General features: G+C 37.2%; 1 protein-coding gene across 1 annotated transcript; it reads right to left on the bottom strand.

The window, feature by feature from the left end:
- Window positions 1-629: 629 nt before the first annotated feature.
- On the bottom strand, window positions 630-21953 carry ptprc (protein tyrosine phosphatase receptor type C). The gene is given in 32 exon segments (XM_028586872.1): window positions 630-1448; window positions 2158-2293; window positions 3346-3506; window positions 3624-3746; window positions 3854-3988; window positions 4262-4398; window positions 5203-5293; window positions 5382-5531; window positions 6568-6703; window positions 7430-7587; window positions 7777-7902; window positions 8263-8360; window positions 8509-8545; window positions 8726-8802; window positions 9269-9359; window positions 9526-9635; window positions 9958-9995; window positions 10279-10387; window positions 10544-10604; window positions 11193-11407; window positions 13529-13672; window positions 14137-14301; window positions 14397-14531; window positions 14884-14994; window positions 15090-15326; window positions 15418-15592; window positions 15594-15688; window positions 15973-15996; window positions 16214-16408; window positions 16567-16770; window positions 18128-18181; window positions 21648-21953. Coding segments are annotated over 32 exon segments (4110 nt in total). The 5' UTR covers window positions 21712-21953; the 3' UTR covers window positions 630-1130.
- Between the last annotated feature and the right edge of the window lie 1118 nt (window positions 21954-23071).

Genomic DNA, 23071 nt, shown 5'->3' with positions numbered 1-23071 from the left:
TTTTATATCATATTTTATATTTCAATTTTACTCATATAACCTTTCAGTGACTTTTGTGCCCTTTTTGTTTGAACCTTTTCTAGGGTGGGTTTGGGGACCATTTCTTTTTATTTATTTTTTTTTTAGAACACCTGGTTACCAGTTAAACAACAGTCTATTAAACAGTTAAAATTGAGTCCATTGTTCAAAGGCACTCCATTGGTGGATGTTTGGAAGTCTAATGTTATTGGGTGCTCAAATGGAATCAAACTGGCAACCTTTGGTCAGAAGCCCACCTTTATTTTAACTTTAGGGCACTGTTTTCTTACCAGTCACATCTTTTAATGAGCACAAGTGTTTGTTTTTTCCAACAGAGCCCAGCCCACATCAAACCAGTGGGAAGAGCACTGACATCTCTCATGTGAACCAATCAAAATTGTCCCTGTGACTACTAACTTTGGCAGAAAGTGTTCATGTAGTAACCCATCGCTAAAAGTAAGAAGCTGAATGCGTAAATGGGGTTTTGGGGCCCTGTAAAATATGTTACGGACTTGGTAAATCCACCTAATATAGTTCATCCATGGAAAAAACAAAACTTTCAAATGACAATGTTAATGAGCAAATACTTATACACTTATTATGCTAATAAATAAGAGTCTTGTTGTAACTTTTAATGAAATGACACAGGGTCAAATAACAAATTTTGAATTTAACAACAAATATCCAGATTTTTATATATATATAGATATGTTAACATTCGATAGCATCCACTTATTTAAGAAGAATAAAAATGCTAAAACTAACTCAAACTCAAAATGCATTTATAGAGCGATATAAAACAACAACTATTTTAAATGTAGTTGTGAGATGTCTCTTACCAAGGCCCCTAGTTTGACAACAGCATTTCTAGTAAAGTTTTCTCACAGAACTTAATATTTGCACCCTTTTCTATTAAAATATTTATAACTTAATTTAAATCATATTTTTGGACATTGACATTAAAATATTTGATCAAATTCTTTAACAAATCTCAACCAAAACAACACTGTCTTAACAATGTTCATACATTCATAAAGTAATTAAAAGAAAGCATTCAGCTGAAGCGCTTATTCCCAAATCTAAAAGGCACAGCCATCCAGCTGCCAGCCCTCTCAGACCTCCACAGTAACAGTTGCACTGTTGCTGGTGTCCTCCAGTGGTGTTGTCTCTGTCGAAACTTTTTCAGGCTCCTCTTTTTTGTCTTTCTTCCCTCCATCAGCCACAAGAGGACTGCTCTCTGCCTCCTCCTGCTGGTCATTCGTGGTAGTGCTGACTGGCTGCTTAGCCGTTTCCGCGGTTGGCTGCTCTGCTGCTTTGGTTTCATTGACAACCTGGACAGAGTCAGCTGCAGAGGCCTGTACTGCTTTCACTTCCCCATTCTGGAAAGGGAAGACTCCCTCCAGGGCGTCGTACAAGAACTGGTACTGCTCCTGTAAAAGACACAGACAGATTTGAGTGGAAACATAAAAGATATAGTGCTAAGCTGTAGAGTGAACCTTTCTTTGTAGACTTTCTAAACAATATACAAAAAAGAGCATTCATTTTAAATGATACAAATGGTGATATTCTATATTTTTTCTTATTGGCAACAAATGCCACAAAAAGACCAAAACAAAAAATTAATGTATCCTTCTCACAAGTATTGCCTGTTGCCAAAGCTTGATATACTACAGCTGATTCATATGTGCCATAGACCTCTATTGTTGTCCAAAATCTATAAAAAACACATTAATGATATGCACAGTCTCACTGCTTGACATGTTCCTTCATTATGATGAACATGGGCACTGTAGTTTATTTTGAATCAGTTACATACCGTCCTGCTGCTGTAAATACTCACTAAAGCTCACTCATCCTTTAATTCTTCAAAATGACATTCTAATCTAAGACACTCAATTACATTTTTGACAGCAATTCAACAGGCTTAAGGTGTGGTGATGGTGAAGTAAAATACATTATGTTAAACATTTATCTCTTGGTATAAACTACCACAGTATAGAACTATAAACAGATACCAGGAGGTACAACATCATCTGTCCATGATTGACAGTGACCAGTCAAGTGTTGTAATACTTCTCACTCTCATTAAAGAAGTGAAACTTTTTGCTAACAGTAAGATACTGGGTTCCTCTTTCTTACCAGGCTGGAAAGCATCCCTTGTCTTTCCTTGCGTAGGGTTTTGACCACCTGGAAAACATCCACCAGCTTCTCAGTCTCAGCGCTGTCCAGCAGGTTCCACAGAGCACAGAAAATCCCAGAGCGGGACGAGCCATCACTGGGGAGAGGGGGCGCGCACACACACACACACACACACACACACACACACACACACACACACACACATACACAGGTTAAGATCACACTTTGTCATTTTTCCCATTAATTCTGTTGACTACACCTTTTTCAGTTTATAGCAGGCTGCAGCATCATCCCAATTTATATATTTAGATAATATGACTATATTATATTGCTGTAGTTAATTGCTACTAGATATGTTGAGGATTTCACACAAATGAATATAACTTGAAACTTGTTTTGATACTGTATGTTGATTGGCTACTCCTGTTCTGTTCATACCTGTGATTACTGGAATCATGAAAGCTTCCTCTTACACTTTGCTGTGTAGCTTATTAATGTATTTTATTGCTCACACTGACTCAGCTAAGAATTTATTTAACTCCTGTATCGTCTCTTTAGAGCATTCTTAAATGTAATTCTTAGAAGTTTTAGAAATATGGGCCCAATTATACAATCATGTTTATAGGGATGATTTAGTGTCTCTAGTCTCTTCAAAGAAAGAACATGCAAACTCCACACAGAAGAGAACCATATACACGTCTTCCTTGTAATGAGGTGACACCACAACTCTGATTGATCCGCTAACCTTTGTTACTGTAAACCTATTTTTAGTAAGATATTAACCTTTTATTTATGAAATAAAAATAAATGATGATGATGTTGTATGATTGGTGATTTGTTTGAATGTAACAAGCCTAGCGTCTCCCAATATGTTCTGACAAATGTTGAAGGCTAAAATTAAAATCTGACAGTATTTTTCTATAAATACTTTGATTAAAAAAGGCATGCCACTGTACAGCTTAAAGTGGGGTCAAATCAGCTGTAACCTTTATCAAGCTCTTTAAGAGCGACCTCATAGGAATGACAACTTGGGTCTGCCCCAAAACTCGAGTGAGTGAAGAGCTTTTGTCTTCCAAAAGAGATTAAAGGCCTGAAATTGAGCTTTGAAAGCTTCTTATGGATAGTTGTGGTTATATACATACTGCACTTTAAAATTTCCAGAGGACATTTTCTGTGAGGTTGTCTTACTTGCAGTGGACCACGACGTGCATGATCCTCTGTGATTTGCTGCTGCCAGAGCTGTTTTTTATGTCCTTGATCATGTTCGTGAGATCTTGAGGACTCTGTGGAAGATCGCTGCTCGCCCACTTCAGGAACTGGAAATGTTTCACCGGCCGACTCTCTTTCCTCTGTTGACAGGAGTGGTGTGGGTTTAAAACAGCTTGAAATGACCAGTCACACCACAGGCTGATAGTGATAAATATGGGAATAGAGCAGACTTTGTGAGTAGGTTGCTGTTGTGTTACCTTGACATGACGGATCAGCATGTTGCGGCTGATGAAAGTTGGGGAGGTGTCCGTGCTTGCCACCTCCACCTCAAAATCCCCAAATGTTTTCTTGTCTTTATCCCAGTAGACACAGTCAGACTCCTGCAAACAAGAAGACACACAAGAAAACAAGTAGATTTACCATATTTGCACCAAGAGCATGTTTAGTGTATTCTATATGTAAAGTATACAACATTATGGTACTCTACCTCATCTCCCTCTTTGCAGTCTGAGAGCATGACAATAGTAGATGCTTTCTTCTGGTAAACCATCAACCAGAAGTCAGCCATGGTGTCTGGCAGCGGAGTCTGTGCTGCGATGAAGGTGCGTGGGCCCCAGTAACCCTGTGTGGGCAAGAAAACACATACGTCTATTGTTGTACACAATCCAAACAAATAGTACAAATTTAATTAGACTGGTTTTAAAATGCAACTGGCTACATGAAAGATGAAAACTAATTCAGAATTCATGAGATTGCACCTGCTGCAACAGGAACACAGTTTGCCATGAGTCAATTTAACAAAACACTGATTTCTTTGGCCTGGACGTCGAGGTTAATGTTGGAGGTATGCAGAAACAGGTTAGTATCAGCTGAAAGTGAAAGTGAAATAACGTACATCTATGTGGGAGGCATTGATGTATTGAGTGGACTCCTCATCCTCCTCATCTGATGACTCGTCCTCATCTTCCTCATTGGGGTCACTATCATGACTGCGTCCTTCATCTACCTTTAGCAACACTCGGTTGTAGTCATCTGAGGCACAAATGAAATTAAACATATTCACTCTGCTGTATGACTGCATGTACACTATAAACATGGTGTACATACACAGATATATTATAGTTATTGTATAGTGTAAAATGTAATTTGGGTAACACTTTATTATAGCCATCACAACATCACACTACAGGTATTAGTAATGCTATAATTTATGTTATTTTAACAGTTTATTGTTGCACACATCATAACATTATATATATATATATATATATATATATATATATATATATATATATATATATATATATAAGTATTTGTTAATGATTACCAAATGATCTGTAAACCGTCACTAAAAATATTTTGGATGGCTATTAGTGATGATTATACTTAAAGCATTTATAAACATTATTTAAATTGGTATTATCAGTGCACAAATAATTAAATCATCTATTTTTTAGATCACCCAAAAAAGATTTAATTGGGCCAAATTGTTACTTGATGCTTTACTGTATAAACCACTTATTGATGTTTAACTAATTATTATAAGCCTTAGTTGTAACTATATAAAGTTATAACTGTATAACAGCCATCCAAATAATGTTAATAGATGATTTACGAATAATAATTAACCATTGATCTATCTAAATGTATAAACAATATTTTTTTATATCACACGAATGATAAAACAACCGAAACATAATACATTATCATTTCATTGTTTGTTAAAAGTAAAATAACAATTAACTCAAGTTTAATTTACTATCAATTTTCCATTTATTAATGAGGGCTATTATAAAGTGTTACCATTATTTGTCCCTCCGCTGAGATGATACTTACATGGGATGACAGATGAAAAGCGATTTTTTTTCTTGTTCTCTTCTGTGATCCCTGTGTTGAATGTCCTCCAGTTTTTATAGGATGGGAGTCTCTGAATTGCAAGACAAAGACTTTTAACATCTGTCATTTCTTCCTTATTAATCCTAAGAGGTGGACAGGAAAAAGGAAAAGTGCCATACCTCAAACTCCTCCTCCATTAAGGTGGGTTCATTGCCAGAGTTCTTCTGTTTGAGCGTGCTCAGTGTGCTGTGGAGCTCAGACACAGTGAACTCAGTCTCTCCAAACTGATTGTGCTCCAGCAGCGCCTGGTGAATCAGGATGTACTGGGCCTGTGTGAGGACAAATGTACTTAAAAAAATAAAGGATATACAGTTTGGGGATAGAAAAAATACACAAACATCTACTGAGCTACACAATCCACATCTCAGGTCTCTACAAGGTTACAAATCCCTATGTAACTCATCCTAAACTTGTTATATCTGTCTCCTTCTCTGTGATTGGTTTAGGTTGAATAAACAAAATGTTGCTTTTGTACTGTGTCAACTTTCCAAGTGTTCTTCATCAAAACTGATGGTGTTCTAAATATGTTAGAATAGAATAGAATACACTTTATTTTCCCAGAGGGGAAATTTGTCTTGGACATATTGCTACAATCTGTTGCTTCACAACACAAACATGTAACAGAAAAAACATTCTTAAATCAACAAAGCACAAAAACATAAACATAAGATCAACAAAGCATCTTAGGACATAAAAGAAGGACACATACAACTGTATAGACAATACGACATCTTAAGTAGTAACTGTAATAATTAAAGTGTGAAGTGCAAAAATGGCTGGTGTATTTATTGCACTTTTGCTCTGTTGTGCTAAGATTTACTATTGGAGTTCAGAAACTTGATAGACGTTGGAATAAACAATAACTTTAGTCATGTTGTGCATTAAATGTACAAATATACACAAAGCATGTACTGCACATGCTCATACACATACTGTGCACAACCTCCAGAGAACACAGTTTCACGCCACACTCACACTCAATAAACTAGCCATGTGTATTATATACTGTAAAGATGTATTGTGTAATAGCTGCAAATGAATGATAAAGTCAAGCTAGGACCTGAAGTGCGCCACCAAAATGATTATAGACTCTCATGATGTGTCGTGATTTTTAATAAATAAATTGATAAATAATTTATATTTATATTTATATTTGCACTTTGAGTAGGCTACACACACTGAGAACTGGAGTCAAATGTCTTCCATGTGTCAACACACTCTTAACATAACTTAGCTCTAATGAGAGACACACACCTGGAAGTACACACTGGGTCTAAAATATGATTGACTAAATTCATGTTTTACCTCTACTTGAACCATTAGACACCTCTGTCTGCGTAGTCGGACTACGTAACCGTAGATGTCCACTCTGCCCTCCGCCTCTAGACCCTCCATCATGGCATCGATGCCAATGTAGGTGCCAGTCCTGCCGACTCCCGCGCTACACATGAGATAATAACATTGTGTTAATATACAACATGTCTATCTTTGGCAAGTATGGTAAAGGGGAAGTCAAGCAATAGTTTAGAAGCAAATAGAGACAGGAAATGGCCTGATGAGTCAACCTGATTCACAATGACTTGTTGTTGTAGTTGTTTTTCTCAATTCAGAAGCCATAGAAGCAATGAAGCAAGTTCAGATGTGTGCCTGAAAAGAGACTTTAAGAAACCTACTGTGGGTATGAGAGGGTCTGAGGACTTTGGTCATACGTTCAAAGAAAGTGATCCAGTCAGACTTTCCCCTAATAGGAGTCCAGTTTTGCATAACATGGATATAAACATGAACTTTACTGCCATTGCACACAGTACGTGTAAGTACAACTAAATACTCTTTAGCATCTGCCCTGATGCAAACAGTAGCACATGTTTATAAAGATATCTTCTGTATATATATCAAAAGATGTACAGAATGAACAATAAACCAATAAGTTAAATAAGGGGTATGACTGTGATATGTACTAAATGTACAGTGGAAATGAATGCAGCTCTGATATATAGCACATAATGTGTTTCCAGGTTTGGCATGCCATAGAAGAAGAATGGAAACAATGGGAGATGGGAAGATACTAGCAAATGCACAATTTTGTTAAATTAAACATTGTTTATTTTGATATTTGGAACAAATACAAGTGAATGTCAGCTGACCTCGAATGGGAGCTGGTACCAACCTGCAGTGAACGACGATGGGGCCACTGAAGAAATTCTTGAACGCATTGACACGCCGCCTCAGTTTGAGGAGCAGATGTGGCTCCCCTGGGACGCCGTGGTCCGGCCAACTCATGAACTGGATGTGGGTCACCTCCCTCTCTGAGTTCTTCTCCCTCTTCTGCAGACACAAACACACACAGGCACAAAGATGATTATATGCAAACATGCACAAAGACATATATGAACACAGATATAATTATATGATTTGATCAAGTATATTTATTGAGATAAAGATGGACAGATATAATGGCCTTCAATTATACACAGACACACACATTAAAAGCACTGTAATGTAATCGAGACTCACATTAGTCAGGCTGAGACGGCGGATGGTGTAATCTGGACAGTGGTCCTCTGAGATCAGCTTCACTATAAACTCCGCAAAGATCTCTGTCTCCCGGTCTGGAGAGGGCCAGTACTGCGCACACTTGACCTGTTTGCAACATGAGAGAGGAGAGAGGAGAGAGGGGGTGAGGGACAACCCAATTTTTCAGTAATACATCCGTTACACGGCATGTTGATGCATGTTAAAAGCGGATTAAAGATTAAACAGTAACGTTCTCCAACAAATCAGACCACAGACTGCACATGAGTGTGGATTTTGGGTTTGTCCATATCTGATACAGTATATGTGACAGAGTAGCTATGATGTGAGTGTGTTTAAGTGACTGACAGACTCAAGTCAGTCAGTTATGGGAAGCAATTTTTTTATTGCAGTCACATAAAGGACACTTTTTACCACTATAACATTATAACCAAAGTCAACTAAAAAAGATCAAACTCCTGTTCTTACCCTGTTTCCCTCTTCACAGCGTGTTACCATTACAATGATAGAGGACTGCTGCTCCCAGACCATCCTCCAGAAGTCACTGACAGTCTCGTCCTTCGGCCCTACAACACACACAGAATGTATATACTGTACACATAGACATGCACACACTTAGTATCAACCAGAAACATAACACAAGTGTACTGAGTGAGTGAGTGAGTGAGTGAGTGAGTGAGTGAGTGAGTGAAGTATTTGATAACTTTGCTTTACCTTGAGCTGCGATGTACTTTTTGGATTCCTTGTACCCCTGCAGCAGGAAATAAGGTAATGTTCAATTAGGGGTGTTATCAGAGAGGGATCATGAGGCCAAAACATAGCCATTTAACATGACTAATGTGTGTGACTAATTTTGTGTGTAGCTTGATAATGTTTGATAATTATTATGACTGCAGCAGTAATAGTAAAAGTAGTATGATCTTTTTCATACATCAATGAAGCTGGCATTGATGTAGTCTGATCCTGTCTCTCCATTTCCGGTGGTCAGCTGGACGCGGTTATAATCATCTGGTTCAAGACAGAAAATTTATGAATTAATAAATAGATGAATTAAACTATTGCAGATGACACATTAACAGTCCTATAAATGAGAAATCCAATTAAGAAGCTGTTCATGGAGAGAACCTGAAATATAATAGGCATATCATACATTGACGTAGAAACTTTTTAATCCATCACTAATTTGCAACATTTCCCACAAACGTTTAATACAACTAGAGATATTAAAGAAATAGCTGCCACAGTCTAGCCTGGATGCCAGCCGAACTTAGCCCCGCCCACAACATTCAAGGTCGGGAAGAACATTCTGACTAGAATCTGAGTATGACCACGTCAGGCTAGCCATAGTCTACACATTATAGCCAAATCTATGAGTGCAGACAAGCCGAGTTACAAGTTATTATACTAACTGATTTACTGTTAAAAAATACACATTACATATCTAGTAAGTGCTTTCATCTCATGTCAGACTCACATGGCAGGATGTCCACATAGCGGTTCTTGGGGACGTTGCAGGGCTTTTTGGCCTCTTTCACGCTGTACCTCGAGAAGATTCTGGGGATGCTCTGAAAGCAGAAACAAATTATGTCATTTGCCAAAGACCAAGCAGCAATTCTTGAGTACCAATTACACTATTTCTAATCTATAATTGGCCGTGGCCCTTAGCATGCACAACCATCCAATAAATATAAAATATAGTTCCCTAAAAACACACACAGATATAAAGTGTACCTGAAACTCATGCAGGAAAAGTCTTCCCTCATCTGCGAGCTTCCTCTTGTAGGCTTCCAGCAGTAACTCTGCTGCAATTGGCTCGACAGGCAGCAAGTTCTCCTCATCATCTACAACAGCAAACCAGCCAGCAGAAACTATGTAATACTGTAATAAAACTAATGTAACACTTGCCAGTATTTCAAATTGCAGTATAGTAAATATTTGAATATATTTCTGTTTTTATGAATTATTTACCTAGAAACATGTTTCTAAATTATATAACTAGAAAGAAAGGAATACATCTGCATATTTGGACATAACATAATACATCCTTTAAAAACAGTTGCTGTTACATGTGGGTGCCATTTATCACATACTTAAAGAGTGCCATGATCATCTGGTTTAAGACAAAATCAAGGAAAAAAAACAGGCAATCTAAAGTTTACTCACTTGCTGTTGAGATAAGCATCATGTTTTCACCCATGTCACTGGAAAAAAGAAAAGAAATAAAACAGTGAAGATTGGCTTCAAAGAATTTAAATTGGATGTAATATAGAATGGAAAAAGAAGGCCTACATAAAGAGTTTTATGAGTAATAATGATATGTCTGTCTAAATGCAATAATAGTGCTCTTTATGTAGTATAAATGAAAGGTATTGTGGTAACAGTAGAATCACCTAGCCTATTTGTGTAAAATAAAACAACCACACAAATAAAATATAATAAAAACAGAAGCAATGTGACGTCAAACTGATGCAGACGGATCCTTACTGGGAGTTTGTGCGCTTCAGAATGTAAATCTTGTAGACGACCAAAAGCAGAGCCACAGACACGACGATGATGAGGAAGACCAGAAACCCAATGACAGCTTTGTCATTATCTGTAGAATAATGGGGAAATAATATCATATATAAAAAGTGTTGGCATTTATGTTAAAGATACAATGTATATGTGGACGTGTGTACAAAATAAAATGTGTCAAAGGATTTAAGTGGACAATGAGACAATTTGTGGCACTAATTAAAACGTCACATACAGCGAGTGGAAACAGATTCTATGAAGGGGTCGCTGAGAAATTCTCCGTTGAAAGCAGTCACCTGAAAACACAAAAGAATCACTTAATTTGTGCCCAAATATGATATTTAGAACGATAAGGAAAAATGCCACAACATTTGTTCTGATTGGTCTAAAGTTTCTGCTACAGAAATACTCTGGGCAAGTATCTAACAGTACAACTTTAAAATGTTTAGATTGCATGACAAAACACTCATATCAATTAGTCAATGTCAGGATTTTAAAAAATATGAGGGAAAACGGTTACATTGTGTTTATTAAATGTCTTCATATGATTTGTTTTCACACTGCATATGTGTGCATGTTTTTGATAGTCATCTTGTTGAGTTACTAAATGCCTGATTGGGCTGCTTGTAGTCTCTGAGATACAGCCATTTTCTTATCATACTATATATGGTGTTTGGGCACATGAAATAAGTAGAAAGGTCTCATGTGCCCAAAGACTAAATATAGTATGATCAGGAAAACCCATGATTCAGCCAAACGGTTTGACCGATTTTGAGCCCAGAGAACACTTGCACCAAAGAAAATTCATAATTTGAGTTGCAGGAACATATGAAGGAATAAAGTTATAATCAGATTGTGAAACCAAAAATTAGGATTACACAAACCTTTACTTTGTATTCCGTTGAGTAGCTTAGATCTGCGAATACAAAATCGCATTCTTGTTTGTTTGTCAGCTCCTTCTGAGTATTTCCACCATAAAGAAGATGTGCAGTGACGGATATCGGAGGTCCGTTAAACTTGATATCTCCATAATTACAGGTTACTGTTATCACGTTATTCTCTGTAACTTTCACCGTCAGTGTATTTATTTTCTCTGGTGCTGTAAGAGAGTGAAGAAAAACAAAACATTTTCATTTAGATACAACACTTAATGCTTTCCCACACTTACAATGACATTTTATTTTGCTATAACAGGAGTTTAAACACTGATTAGCATTATTAGTGTGTTGCTGTATTGATTGTCCTGGTTGTCAGAAATAATATAAAAACAAAATGTGAAAAGCAAAATAAATTTAATTTGCATTGAAAAGTATTCAAAGTAAACTCAAAGTAAAAAAAGATCAGCAAATTACTTATTATTCTATATTTTTAATATAAGTTGTTAAATGATGAACAATGACAGCTTTTAAAGTAACTATCTGTAACTTTTAAATGTTTCTGAGACTGTCATTTTGTCATCTGATGATCATATATGAGCTGTAACAGCAAGCAAGACTACAGTGAACAGAATTCTATTTTTATATAGTTTTTGAAGTCACAAAATGATTTACGGCAGGTAGACTGGCTCTACGGTAACACGTTGTGATGGGTCACAGATTTCGGTATGACTCAGAAAAAGCCTGTGTTAGTGAGTATCCAGAAAACTAAAAGGTAGCAGGAGATTTCTTTATATAGGCTTAATTGTATTTTACTTTAATTGTAGACATTATCTGCTGTGGTATTTCATTCATAAAATAACTTTACAATGTGCAATGTGGTTGTGAGTCGGTAGCCAACTATTTAGTGCCCGGTTTTAATTTATTTTCAGTCTGTGTTTGTGTTGGCCCACCTTTTTTCATTTCCCTTGTCCTCCTGTACTTGTGTAAAGTGTCCTTGGGTTTCATGAAATGCACTTTATAAATCTAAGTTATCAATATTATTATTACTTTAGTTGCTACAATAAACTCTTAATGATTTGGCTCGTGACAGTGATACCTGGTTTAGCTCACAATACATCCAAAGTAGGCTAAGTTACCGTATGCAACACTCGAAATTCAACGATGCTTAAAACACTTCTCTGTTTGTCCAAAGCGGCCGCTAGAATCAACACAAACTGAAAGTTACAAATAGCCACTTTAAATTCTACTTTTTAGTTCAATTTAAACCAGTCTCACATTGCCCGACCTATCTCCACAGGGCATTTCTTTAAACCAATCACAATCGCCTTGGGCAGCGCTAAGCCCTGGACGCAGCAATGGCTCTGCAAAAATGTTTCGGGAAGACACTTGTTTTGGTGGAACATTTGCACCTAGCAAAAGAAAACTCCACATACAATATTAAATTAAGTTAACGGTTCACACAATACAGTACAACTGGAACAATTTAAATTAGCTGGATGTGTAATTTGCTCCTACTAATTCCTGATATTGGGCACGATGTCAGTCTTATCCTGGAAATGTACTTCACATATAGAACAATTGAGTCATTCTTACAATGAAGCTATGGACATGAAAAGGAAACTGTAGGTGTTAAAGCAGGAAACAATATAATTATAAGAAGAACAAGTATTTAAATTCTTGTGTTTTTTAAATTCATCAGTCAGGTCAGAACTGAGTGAAGCTGGTAGATTTCTCACCTAGTAAAAGAGAATAACACGGACAATAACCACTGTACTTCAAGATTGGAGCTACATTGACATTTATTCATTATTCATTATAATGACTTGAAGAGCAATGTTCCTACATTGTAGGCCTCCATGAGGTGTATTGATATCAAGGAATAATTATCAGCATTTTAACGCCATCTGTTAAATAAAAGACTAAATAAATAAACAATAGGATCAATTACATAATTTATATAATGATGATGAATAGAACAAATAACATCTAAAATTAAAATTACTATAATTTCCTTGAATAATAATTAAATAAATGATTATAGTAAATCTTGGATTAATGTTCCAAATTCAAATCTCATTTAGTATCTACATTTCTTGTACAGGAGCTTTTTGAGTCACAGCGCCTCACAGACTGAAACTGTTCTAACGCTATATGATGTTAAAACGGTGTTTCATAAAAATGTTTACTTTACACACAGTTGTCCGATCTGGATATTTAACAATATGTGAAAAACAAAACCTTAGTCAAGCTGTTGACTGTCAGTGGTGGAACAAAAAGGGCACCAGCTGCATGCAGTGGGGGCACCAGAAGGGCACCTGAAATAAACATTTTTAGACACTTACTTCCTTTCGCAGTCTTCTGTCTAACTGTCTGAGGGTTGAAATCTTCCTTGTTGTTGTTGTATTTGGGTTGGACTTTACAGGTATAATATTTGAATGGTTCCAGTCCAGTAATATCACATGTTCCTCCTGATGGTAGTTTTTTAGCTGCAACATAGTTTCATTAGCAACAAGTAGTAACATTAATAACAAGACAAGAAAGACAACTTTTCCATTTAGTGACAATAAAATGGAAATGAAATTAAACAAAATCAATCAACCCCCCGCTGTGGGACTAATAAAGGATCTTAAGATAACAACCAGGTGCTAATCATTTACCATGTAGCAATTTTTAGCTGTTAACATTTGTTGACCTTGTTTACTTCTTATGGAAACAAGGACATCAAACTCTAACAATCAATGTTATTTATGTATCATATTTCATGTCATGTCACATCTTCACCAATCTCAGGTTATCTACACCTAGCATCACTTAGCATGCTAAAGAGTTAGCATGTAGCACAGTGGATGATTCAATTGTCCACAGTATATTTCATTATTTAGGTTAACTGACCAGTAAATAATCTCCAAAAGTGCATTACTGCAAAGTTATTTTAAATAACTGTACTCACTTGTAGGTTTGTGTTCATGATTTGAGTCAGTAGGAGTACAACTGCAGTCGTAAGAGAGCTTCTTTAGATTAGGAAGGACACCTTGACAATTGTTACTGGTCGTGTTCCATTCCAGATGAATGGAGGTATTGGTTGTAGTATTCTTTATGTAGTTTAATGTAAGATCTGTTGGAACACATCATAAATCTGTAACACTGAACTGAGGAACTGGAGCAGTTATCTTTATCTTTTGCACTGAGGTAAAATGAATATTAGCATACCACAGTTAACCCTGAAGTTGAAAGGAGTTGTGTTGTTAATGGTGACGTGGTTTTCCTTGATCTGACCAGTACAGCTGTAGTCTGTGAAGGGCTCCAGCTCAGACAGTTCCTTGGTGTCATTGAGGTTTCCATTTTCTGAGGAGACACAAGGATGAAAGCATTTCTGCAATAACTGGCATTTCTATCTTGGTGCTAATGAGCACTTATCTTTTTTTTAGATTCCAATGTGGACACTTTCAAGCAAATAAATACAAAAATAAATATGCTATTCAACTGACTCACAGAGTGCACAAAGTATTTCCTTGACTTCATCTTAGACCAAAAGACGATTGCGATTCAGTTTAAAGTAAAACTGGTTTTCATCGTCATTTTAATTAGTCTAACCACAGCTTGAACATCTAATGTGGCAAATTGCCTCTACCTATTCCCGTATAATTCCATTCATAATGTTGGTCATTTTGTTTTTACTTCTATTCTTTCTACTTACCCTGACAGGTGTAATCAATGGTGAGATTACTGCAGTTTGGAGGTAATTTTGGTTTTATTGCAGGAAGATGATTTGAATCTGGCTGTTTTATTTCACTAGGATCTAAGAAATCTGTGAAAAAAGAAAGCAGCATTTACATTAAAGATGATGAAATAAGGTCTGCACCAAATGTAATTAAAAATACATGAGGACTCTGCTGTACATACCAACAGTGATGCTTCTGGTGAAGCCAAAGGAACCCGAACAGTTTCCTGAAGTGAAGGTTGTAGTCAAATTTGTGCAAATGTCATTGTAACCAGGTTTGATACAGAATGCTGTATTGTTTTTTCTGCATTTCTCAGCTGGAATATTATTTGATGAAAATAGAGAAGAGCTGATGTCCCAATCACTCTGGTAACAAACGTATCCAGGCATGCAGCTTACATCTGTAATGTCACCTTCACCTGAAAAACACAAGTTAAATGAAATCTGTCTGTCTCATTTCTTAAATTTAAAAGAAAGTAAGATGAAATTCAATAAATTATCTTTACTCACTTATTTGATTGGTCCGAGTTTTATTTTCAGTGCGGTTACAGGATGTTTCTTTGCCAGCACTATCAATAAATGACACATTATGCTCATATTCAGTACAGGGCTTCAGGTCTTTGATTTCATGTGTTGAGTTTTGAAAGAAGAAATGAACGGTGGATCTTTTTTTCAGTCTTTGGACCGTCTTTTTCTTTAATGTTTATTGTGTAGTTGCCAGTGGTAGAGGTCATCATGTCAATCTGGAAGCCAAACTTGATGGCTTTGACAGTGTAAGAACCTGCACACAAAATCAACAGAGTTATAAACTACAGAACATCACAAGTTATCTTCTAGTTAATATAAACCACATGATGATCTTTGAATTTCAGACAGTTTCTCCATGTAGATGTTGAACATACTCCTTAGATTTCAAACACTCTGGACACTCCCTGTATAAATCTACTTTAATAGCTGGAGAGAAATACTGGACACCAATATAATTACTTAATTGTGTTTATTGAGATGAGTGTAAAGATGAAGTATATAAAGTATTATATCTTGAAAAATAATACTGATACTCACACTGTGGAGGGGCTGGTGTGGTGGCTGGAGAACACGTTCAAATGAGATTAGAAAAGGAAAACAACAAAATATTAATAAATGATGAAAAAACTTTAAAATACTCTTCCAAAGAAACTTGCAAGTGTCTGTATTTTTTATTTCTTGTAACCCACTCCTTAGCAGTGCTGGTGTTAGTAACTGTCGTCTATACTAACACTAATCACAGAACAAATGGAGAACTTGTAAAGGAGAAAATTCCAACCTTTGGTGACAGTCACGGTGGTGTTTGACATGGTGCTTGGAGGTAAAGTCTGGGATTGAGTGGTGTTTGCCTGAGAGTCTAATGTCTTGCTGGGTGTAGTTGAGGGTGTAGTTGAGGGTGTGGTTGAGGGTGTGGTTGAGGGTGAGGTTGAGGGTGAAGGTGAGGGTGAGGTGCTTGCAGGAGGAGCAGAAGTGTCTGTAAGATGGAAAGAAAGCTGGAGGTCACCTTCAAGTAGAAATACTTTAGTGCCAATAGTCTTACCTGATATAATGCATATATAGTGTTGGCAATACTACACTGGATGCAACGCTGATGTTTCCAATAAAACTGTAAACTGAGGCTAAATACATTACCAGACACAGTAGTTGTGTTGAGTGCTTGAATTGAGGAGTTTGAGGTGAGGGTTTGCGAGTTGAGTGTAGGTTTGTGGGCAGCTGTTGGGGCGTCTGAAGACATGACAGTAGTTGTTGTCATGGTGCGTGGAGTTGAGGTGGTGACCAATAAGCTGGTTGTTGAAGGTAAAGTGGAATTTTGGGTGGTGCGTGGAGGTGAGAGTGCTGAAACACGTGTTCCAAGAAAACAAAATTCAGGCCAAACACAATATCACAATGCTAATTCCTACTTCATCAAGGGTGCTACATGTAAATGATGATGACCACATAAATCCTGTTTCTTTTTGTTACAAAGATGCTGTTGCTACATGTAAATCCTTCCCCTCATTTATGTATGTCTTTGTTTTAACAAGAAAAGAGGAGGTAATAAGGCCATAGTAGCACTGCACAGAGCACATTTATATTCAGGGAAGGAAAGGCAGTATCAGCTGAACGTCCTCAGTAGTACTCTGCAGCTAGAATAGTGGAAATGGAGTTGGAGTAAGCATTACCTGTAACGGTGCATCAACCTACCTAGCTTAGCTTCTTCACAGAGTCAATACACTTACTATTATTAAACCAAAGTTGATGAGGACTCAAGTTTGACCACCTTAACTTTGATGACAAGTTGCTATAGCTTTCTCACTCAAACTCAGGACAGTTTATTTCTATAAAGCCAAGGTCAGTGGATAAGACAGAAACACGTTTTTTCAAATTTTCCAGAGAATGTCACGCTCAATTTTTTCTGTCCTATCCTTGTTCAGATACAGTATAACTTGACAAACAACCTTTAGAGTAACATCAGTATAGACATCTGGCTTTTTTCTTAACTCACTTTGCAGACACTTCAGACACAGAAGCAAAAAAACGTGAATACATTGCATTTGGTGAGCAAGCCAGGGATCATTGTATATGACTTAATCAATATAATATGAACAAACACTATGTACCCTCATTGGGATATTTTCCCATGATTGGAGGGTCTAATTTTAGGCCCTCAAAAGTATAAATGCTATAAACCCAGTCATAGTTGGTATGCTTTAGCTCAGTTTAAAAGCAATAATAAATCACCATTGCAGATTAGTTGCACACCATATACGTTCAGCGTTAGTGTTTAATACTGCTTTGGCAAAGTAAAATGTTCTGAAATGAGCACAAACTAGAGTAGAGTGCAATATACATCTTTTATACATGCATCCAGTAACTGTCTGTAGGTAAGGATAACTGTGGCCACATTCCTCCACCAAAGGATTGCTATATGGAGGCCAATGTCAACCAAACTACTTAATAAGAGTGAGAAAATATATGTATGTCACTCATTGTGCATAGAGCACATTATTTCAATTTGAAGAGCAAATTCATTCCATGATTTTCTGCTGGATCTGGGGCTGCTGCATCCATGAAGAGATGGGACAGTGAGAGAGAGTGAGAGGTAGAGGAGGCTGAGGTGAAGGTATTGCACAAACACAGCCACTTAAGTAGAATTAACCTTTGTATTCATTATAATAGCAATTGAATGTTATATTTATGTATTGCCACTCACCTGTTGTATTTCCAGCTTTTGTTTGATCTGCTGGATTTGCAGGTGGATCTTGGCCTGTAAATAGAGAAAACGTCTAAATCATTGTAGCTTTTTGTCACAGAAGAGTACAGTGTAATGCATAGAATATGCAGATAAAGAAAAAAGAAACAAACAACATCAACAAACTATGATTGTTGTGTGTGTGTGTTCTTTATGTAAAGTGCTCACTTTATCTGACAGATAAAACTCTTTCTTGCAGGGCCAAAGCGTTATCAGGTCAAGAAAGAGGAAAGCAACCATTTTCATCTTTAGTTCTCCATGAGGCAGCGCTGTACAACCTGGTTGCTATGGCAATGCAGCAAAGAGCCACACTTGCTATTTCAGAAGGCAAACCGCTGTTTCCTGCTTTGCAATGAAACCTAGAACAATCCTACACTTACTTGTTCTTAGTTATTCGAAATTTCAGTGTCAACTTATATTGTTTAAAATAATAGTTAAACTGTGTGCACTCAGTATGAACAAAAAATATTTACATGTTCATTTTTTTGTGCTTTTCAAACTCTGTATTTTGTTATTAGATTATGTTAGTATCAAAACTTGTAATAAAAAAAGGCTTGTTAATTGAGTTTGGCTGTGTGCACTACAATCCTGATTTTAAGAATGGATTTACTGTAAACACGTCTTAACTGTGTTGTCCATTTGTTCTTTTTAATTATAGCAGTGAGCAATGAGTAATAAGTGTATGGGGGGGCAGTCCAACAATGAGTCTCAGGATGTGGTTTGGCGCGCTCTTGTTTCACTATATCGAGCAGAGATGCATGCTCTCTGCACTCTGACATTTTACCACTTTATACTTTGTGGTGACTGTTTGAATTGTTTCAGTGAAACGTTTGAGAGATGCAATCGTGCTCTATGAATATTTCAAGTAGCTGATGAGTAAATATTTTCTCATAACTAAGTTTGTTTCAGCCACAGCTTAAGTTTTGAAGTTGTTTTTAAAACTAGTTTTAAGTGAAGCCTCCTTGGTCGTTTGGGTACTTTCTTATTCAGTGTTTTCAGGGCCGAGTGTGAAACAAAGGTGTGATTCTCTAACCCCGGCCTGTTTGACAGAGAAAGAAGGTGAAATAGAGGAAGGGAGACAGGGCGACCGAGAAGAAACTCAACAGTGCAAAGTTGACAGCAGTTGGAGTTTAGTGTGAAAATAAGAGCTCAAATGCCCCCACACGCCTGTCCCTGAATCCATTTACTTGACAGACATTTGGTAAAGAAACCGACACAGTGATCTCTCTCTCATGCATCAGTTTTCTCTCTATCAGTGTTCACCATCAGCTTCCTTTTATCTGCCTCCACTTTCTTCTCCTATTTTGCATTAACAAGCTCACCTCTAACACAGCTTAAATTGTGCAGCATGCTTAACATTTCTGACCTCACTTCTTCATTTTGGCACTGCACTTCCCCTATTTTTCGTGAGTTCTCAAGGCCTATACTTGTGCTCTCTCTCTGCCAGGAAATGATGGCAACTCAGAATGGAACACGGAAGTGGTCAACATTTTAATCACACATCTCTGTCCTGCAGCTACAGAAAGCTTAATACTTTTGCATCTTGATGGGCCACAGTTGCTCTCACCCAGTCAATTTAAATAATTTTTTTTGGTGCCCATGTGATCTTTAAGAAAGTAGCAAAGAAGGACAAATTCAGCAACGTTTTTAATTGGATTTAACACTGAATATGTTGTGTGTTGGGAGATAGCTCTTCTCACATTTATATTATATATAATATTGTGGTAAAACAACATAAGATGGATACTTGTTATACAAATATGCATTGCATGTCAAAAGTATTCACTTCCCTCACAAGGGCCACTTTTATACAGAACCAGCATGCTATGATTTTGATACTTTAAGGACATTCAGCTGATATAGTTTTACTTGAGCAGGATTTAATGTTGGACTTGTAGTGGAATATTTTCTAACTGTGTACTTTTACTTAAGTAAAGCATCTGAATTATTCTTTCTGCACTGGGTAAAAGTACTGAAGCAATACCACTCTGTAAAAACACTCAATTACCACTAAAAGCCAAACACTGTAAAAGTGTTATCTGTAACCATAAAATAAAGTACATCAGAATGGTACTAAAGTGAGTAACTGTAGTTACTTACTATCCACCACTGGCTGTATGCTATTATGTTAAGATGACTAAATAAATACAAAATGATTTCAGACATAGCCTCATAGCTATTATAAACTATTGTGAGTTACTCTGCAGTGTTTTAATTCTAAAAAAAACGATGCTCGACCAATGGAAAACACAATCGATGCAAAAAATGAAGACATATATATACTGTATAAGAAACGCCGAAATGTTGACGGGGTGTACCATGATGACTCACCTCGCACACTAGCTAAGAAGGACTCTATGTTAGAAACAAACGACAAGTACTGACCCTGACTGACATTACGGAAAGCAGAGTGAAATAAACAGAGTGACTGGTTTATTTCAGCCCATGTGTACAGACATCCTTGTGGAAAATAGCTGAATTTATTTGATGTGCTGAACAGTAGCAGAACTCTGAGTGATGCAAGAGGCAGTAAGGTGGGTCTGACTTAACACACGCATATATGCATGCACACACACACACACACACACACACACAAACACAACCCCACATACAGACACACACACACACTCAGATGTGTATCATAACACCCACAGCCTCTAGGGTTGAAGTGAAGAGCTTGCAGGGACACACCCTGAAAAATCCTCTCATCTCTGACAGACATAACCCCCCCACCCACATACACACACTTGCACGATCACACTCACAGGCACACAGACGCGCACACACACACACACACACACACACACACACACACACACACACACACACACACACACACACAATGTCAAGCAGAACAGAAATTGCAAAAATTCCCATAGCATTGTACCAAATGAAAGAACACGTTTTAAAGCGAGTATTCTTATTAACAACCGTCTTTGATTGAACATAACTGTTTATTCTTTTGCCAAAGGGGCTCACAAACCTGTCACTTTTTAGCTTCTCACATCACAAGTGTGCGCTGTAATGTCTTGTGTTCTTGGGTTTGGAAAGTTTAAGAAACGTGAAGTAGCACAAACGGAGGCACAGCTCAAAGACATGATATACTGTAGCTTGTCATTTCTGCCCTCAGTTTTTAATTTAAATTATTTTATTTTGTGTGGTGATGTTTTCTAGTTAAAAACAAAGGAGCAAATTGTCAAGCGTTTGCTCTGACAGATTCATGTCTCTATCTGAGGCATGGAAAGCATTTACATGTTCTCATAAACAAGATCAATCATATGCTACATTTTCAAAAACAGCAAAGTTAGGAGTTTAGAATAAAAGACCTTGTCACCTACAGTTGGCTATCACTCATGTTTTGTATCATTTTCAGATATTTTTTCTTCTTGAAGACTTTCACATGAAAGACACAAGGAAACAACTTCATAAAACACCATTTATTTTTCTTTAATGCCTAAAGAAGAAAAAGATAGTTACTTACAGTTGGCCAAAGCGATGATCCCAGCACAGAGCAGCAGGATCTTGAGACCCCAGAGACCTGCCATATCCAGGAGTTAGGGTGTGTACGGCCACACACCATACAGTATAGTCCTAGTGGGGACCAACAGGCAGATATTCACACGGAAAACCAAAGCTAAACTTAATTCTAAGAGAGAAATAAGGTTTTTAAAAAACACGTTATTTTAAACTACATACGTTTTCTGTCTTATCAGTGGACGCAGCTTCCTGGTCTTGTTACCCAAACCCTAACTCTCGCCTCTGGTTTCAAGTCAAGCAAGTCAAAGTGATGTCACAAGCCTGCCTTTACCTTAACACTTGGTGACAGGAAGCTTCATTTCAGCTACGCCACCAAGAACAGGAAGTCTTCTCTCATCTAATCTTCACTTGCTTTTGCTGTGAAGTGTTTAAACCCTCAGACTTATGAAAAAGAAGAGTGTTTAGCTTAAGTGTGAAGTTTTTGTGTGTGGGTTTTGACATATTAGGCTTTTAGAAACATGCTTTATACATGGCTGTTATCAAATTCACAGTTTAACTCCATATCAACAGACAGAGAAATGAAAGAAAACGGTGATGTTAACACACACTGAGGCTTCTAGGTGTCTTTTGTCTAGTTGGCTTCTGTTAGGCTGTATGAAATCAGACTCGATGAGAACAATTTACATCTGAGACACAAGACATACACTGGTGAAACTTCTCCGAGCTCCTCTTCTTTCTCACTGACTCCTCCCTGCTCTAAAGCTTACAGGCCTCGAGTCGCTCGGCCATGTAATCAAAGACTCACAAGGAGCTAGCACTGTGTAGAGTGCAAGAAAAAGTCTTTCCTTTCTTAAACTTTGCTCTCCGTTTTTTCCCCCCTGCTCAGTCTAAAGACAAAAATCATGTAGCCATTGGCTCCAGAAGTGAATTTCTTCATTTCTGCTGTTCCTTCTGTGTGAAATACATTTATAAGGGATGTTAGATCTCTTCAAAGTCATTGATTGTGCACACTGTTTGATCATCATGCTGTGCCTTGGAGCCCAAAATGCTTTACTTCTGTTTACATACACAAGAAAATAGGGGATAAAAGAGGAAGGAGAGGAGTAGAGAAACTCCCCAGGGAGCGAGACTCACACACTGGGTGGTGAGCTGATGGGAATCTGGATGAAACACAGTCAGCTATTTCACGCAGTTATATAAAAATAATACATGCAACTAAGCAGCCATTTTTTTGTGTAGACAGTTAGACACTGAGCTGGTAGAGGCTTTTACTTAAACATATAGTGGATGAAGCTTTAAGTCTATATGGCGTGGCAAGAATGATATGAATCTCTATATACACATTAATCCCGTCAAACCTTTGAATAATATTTGTGTTTATTTTGAAGAGATTAAGTGTATGCACAATGGCTGCTTTCATTCTAAGTC

This window comes from Perca flavescens, chromosome 9 (assembly GCF_004354835.1).
Source record: "Perca flavescens isolate YP-PL-M2 chromosome 9, PFLA_1.0, whole genome shotgun sequence".
Taxonomy (NCBI): Eukaryota; Metazoa; Chordata; class Actinopteri; order Perciformes; family Percidae; genus Perca; species Perca flavescens.
The sequence above is the reverse complement of the archived record's forward strand: the minus strand, read 5'-3'. Positions and strand labels throughout refer to the sequence as shown.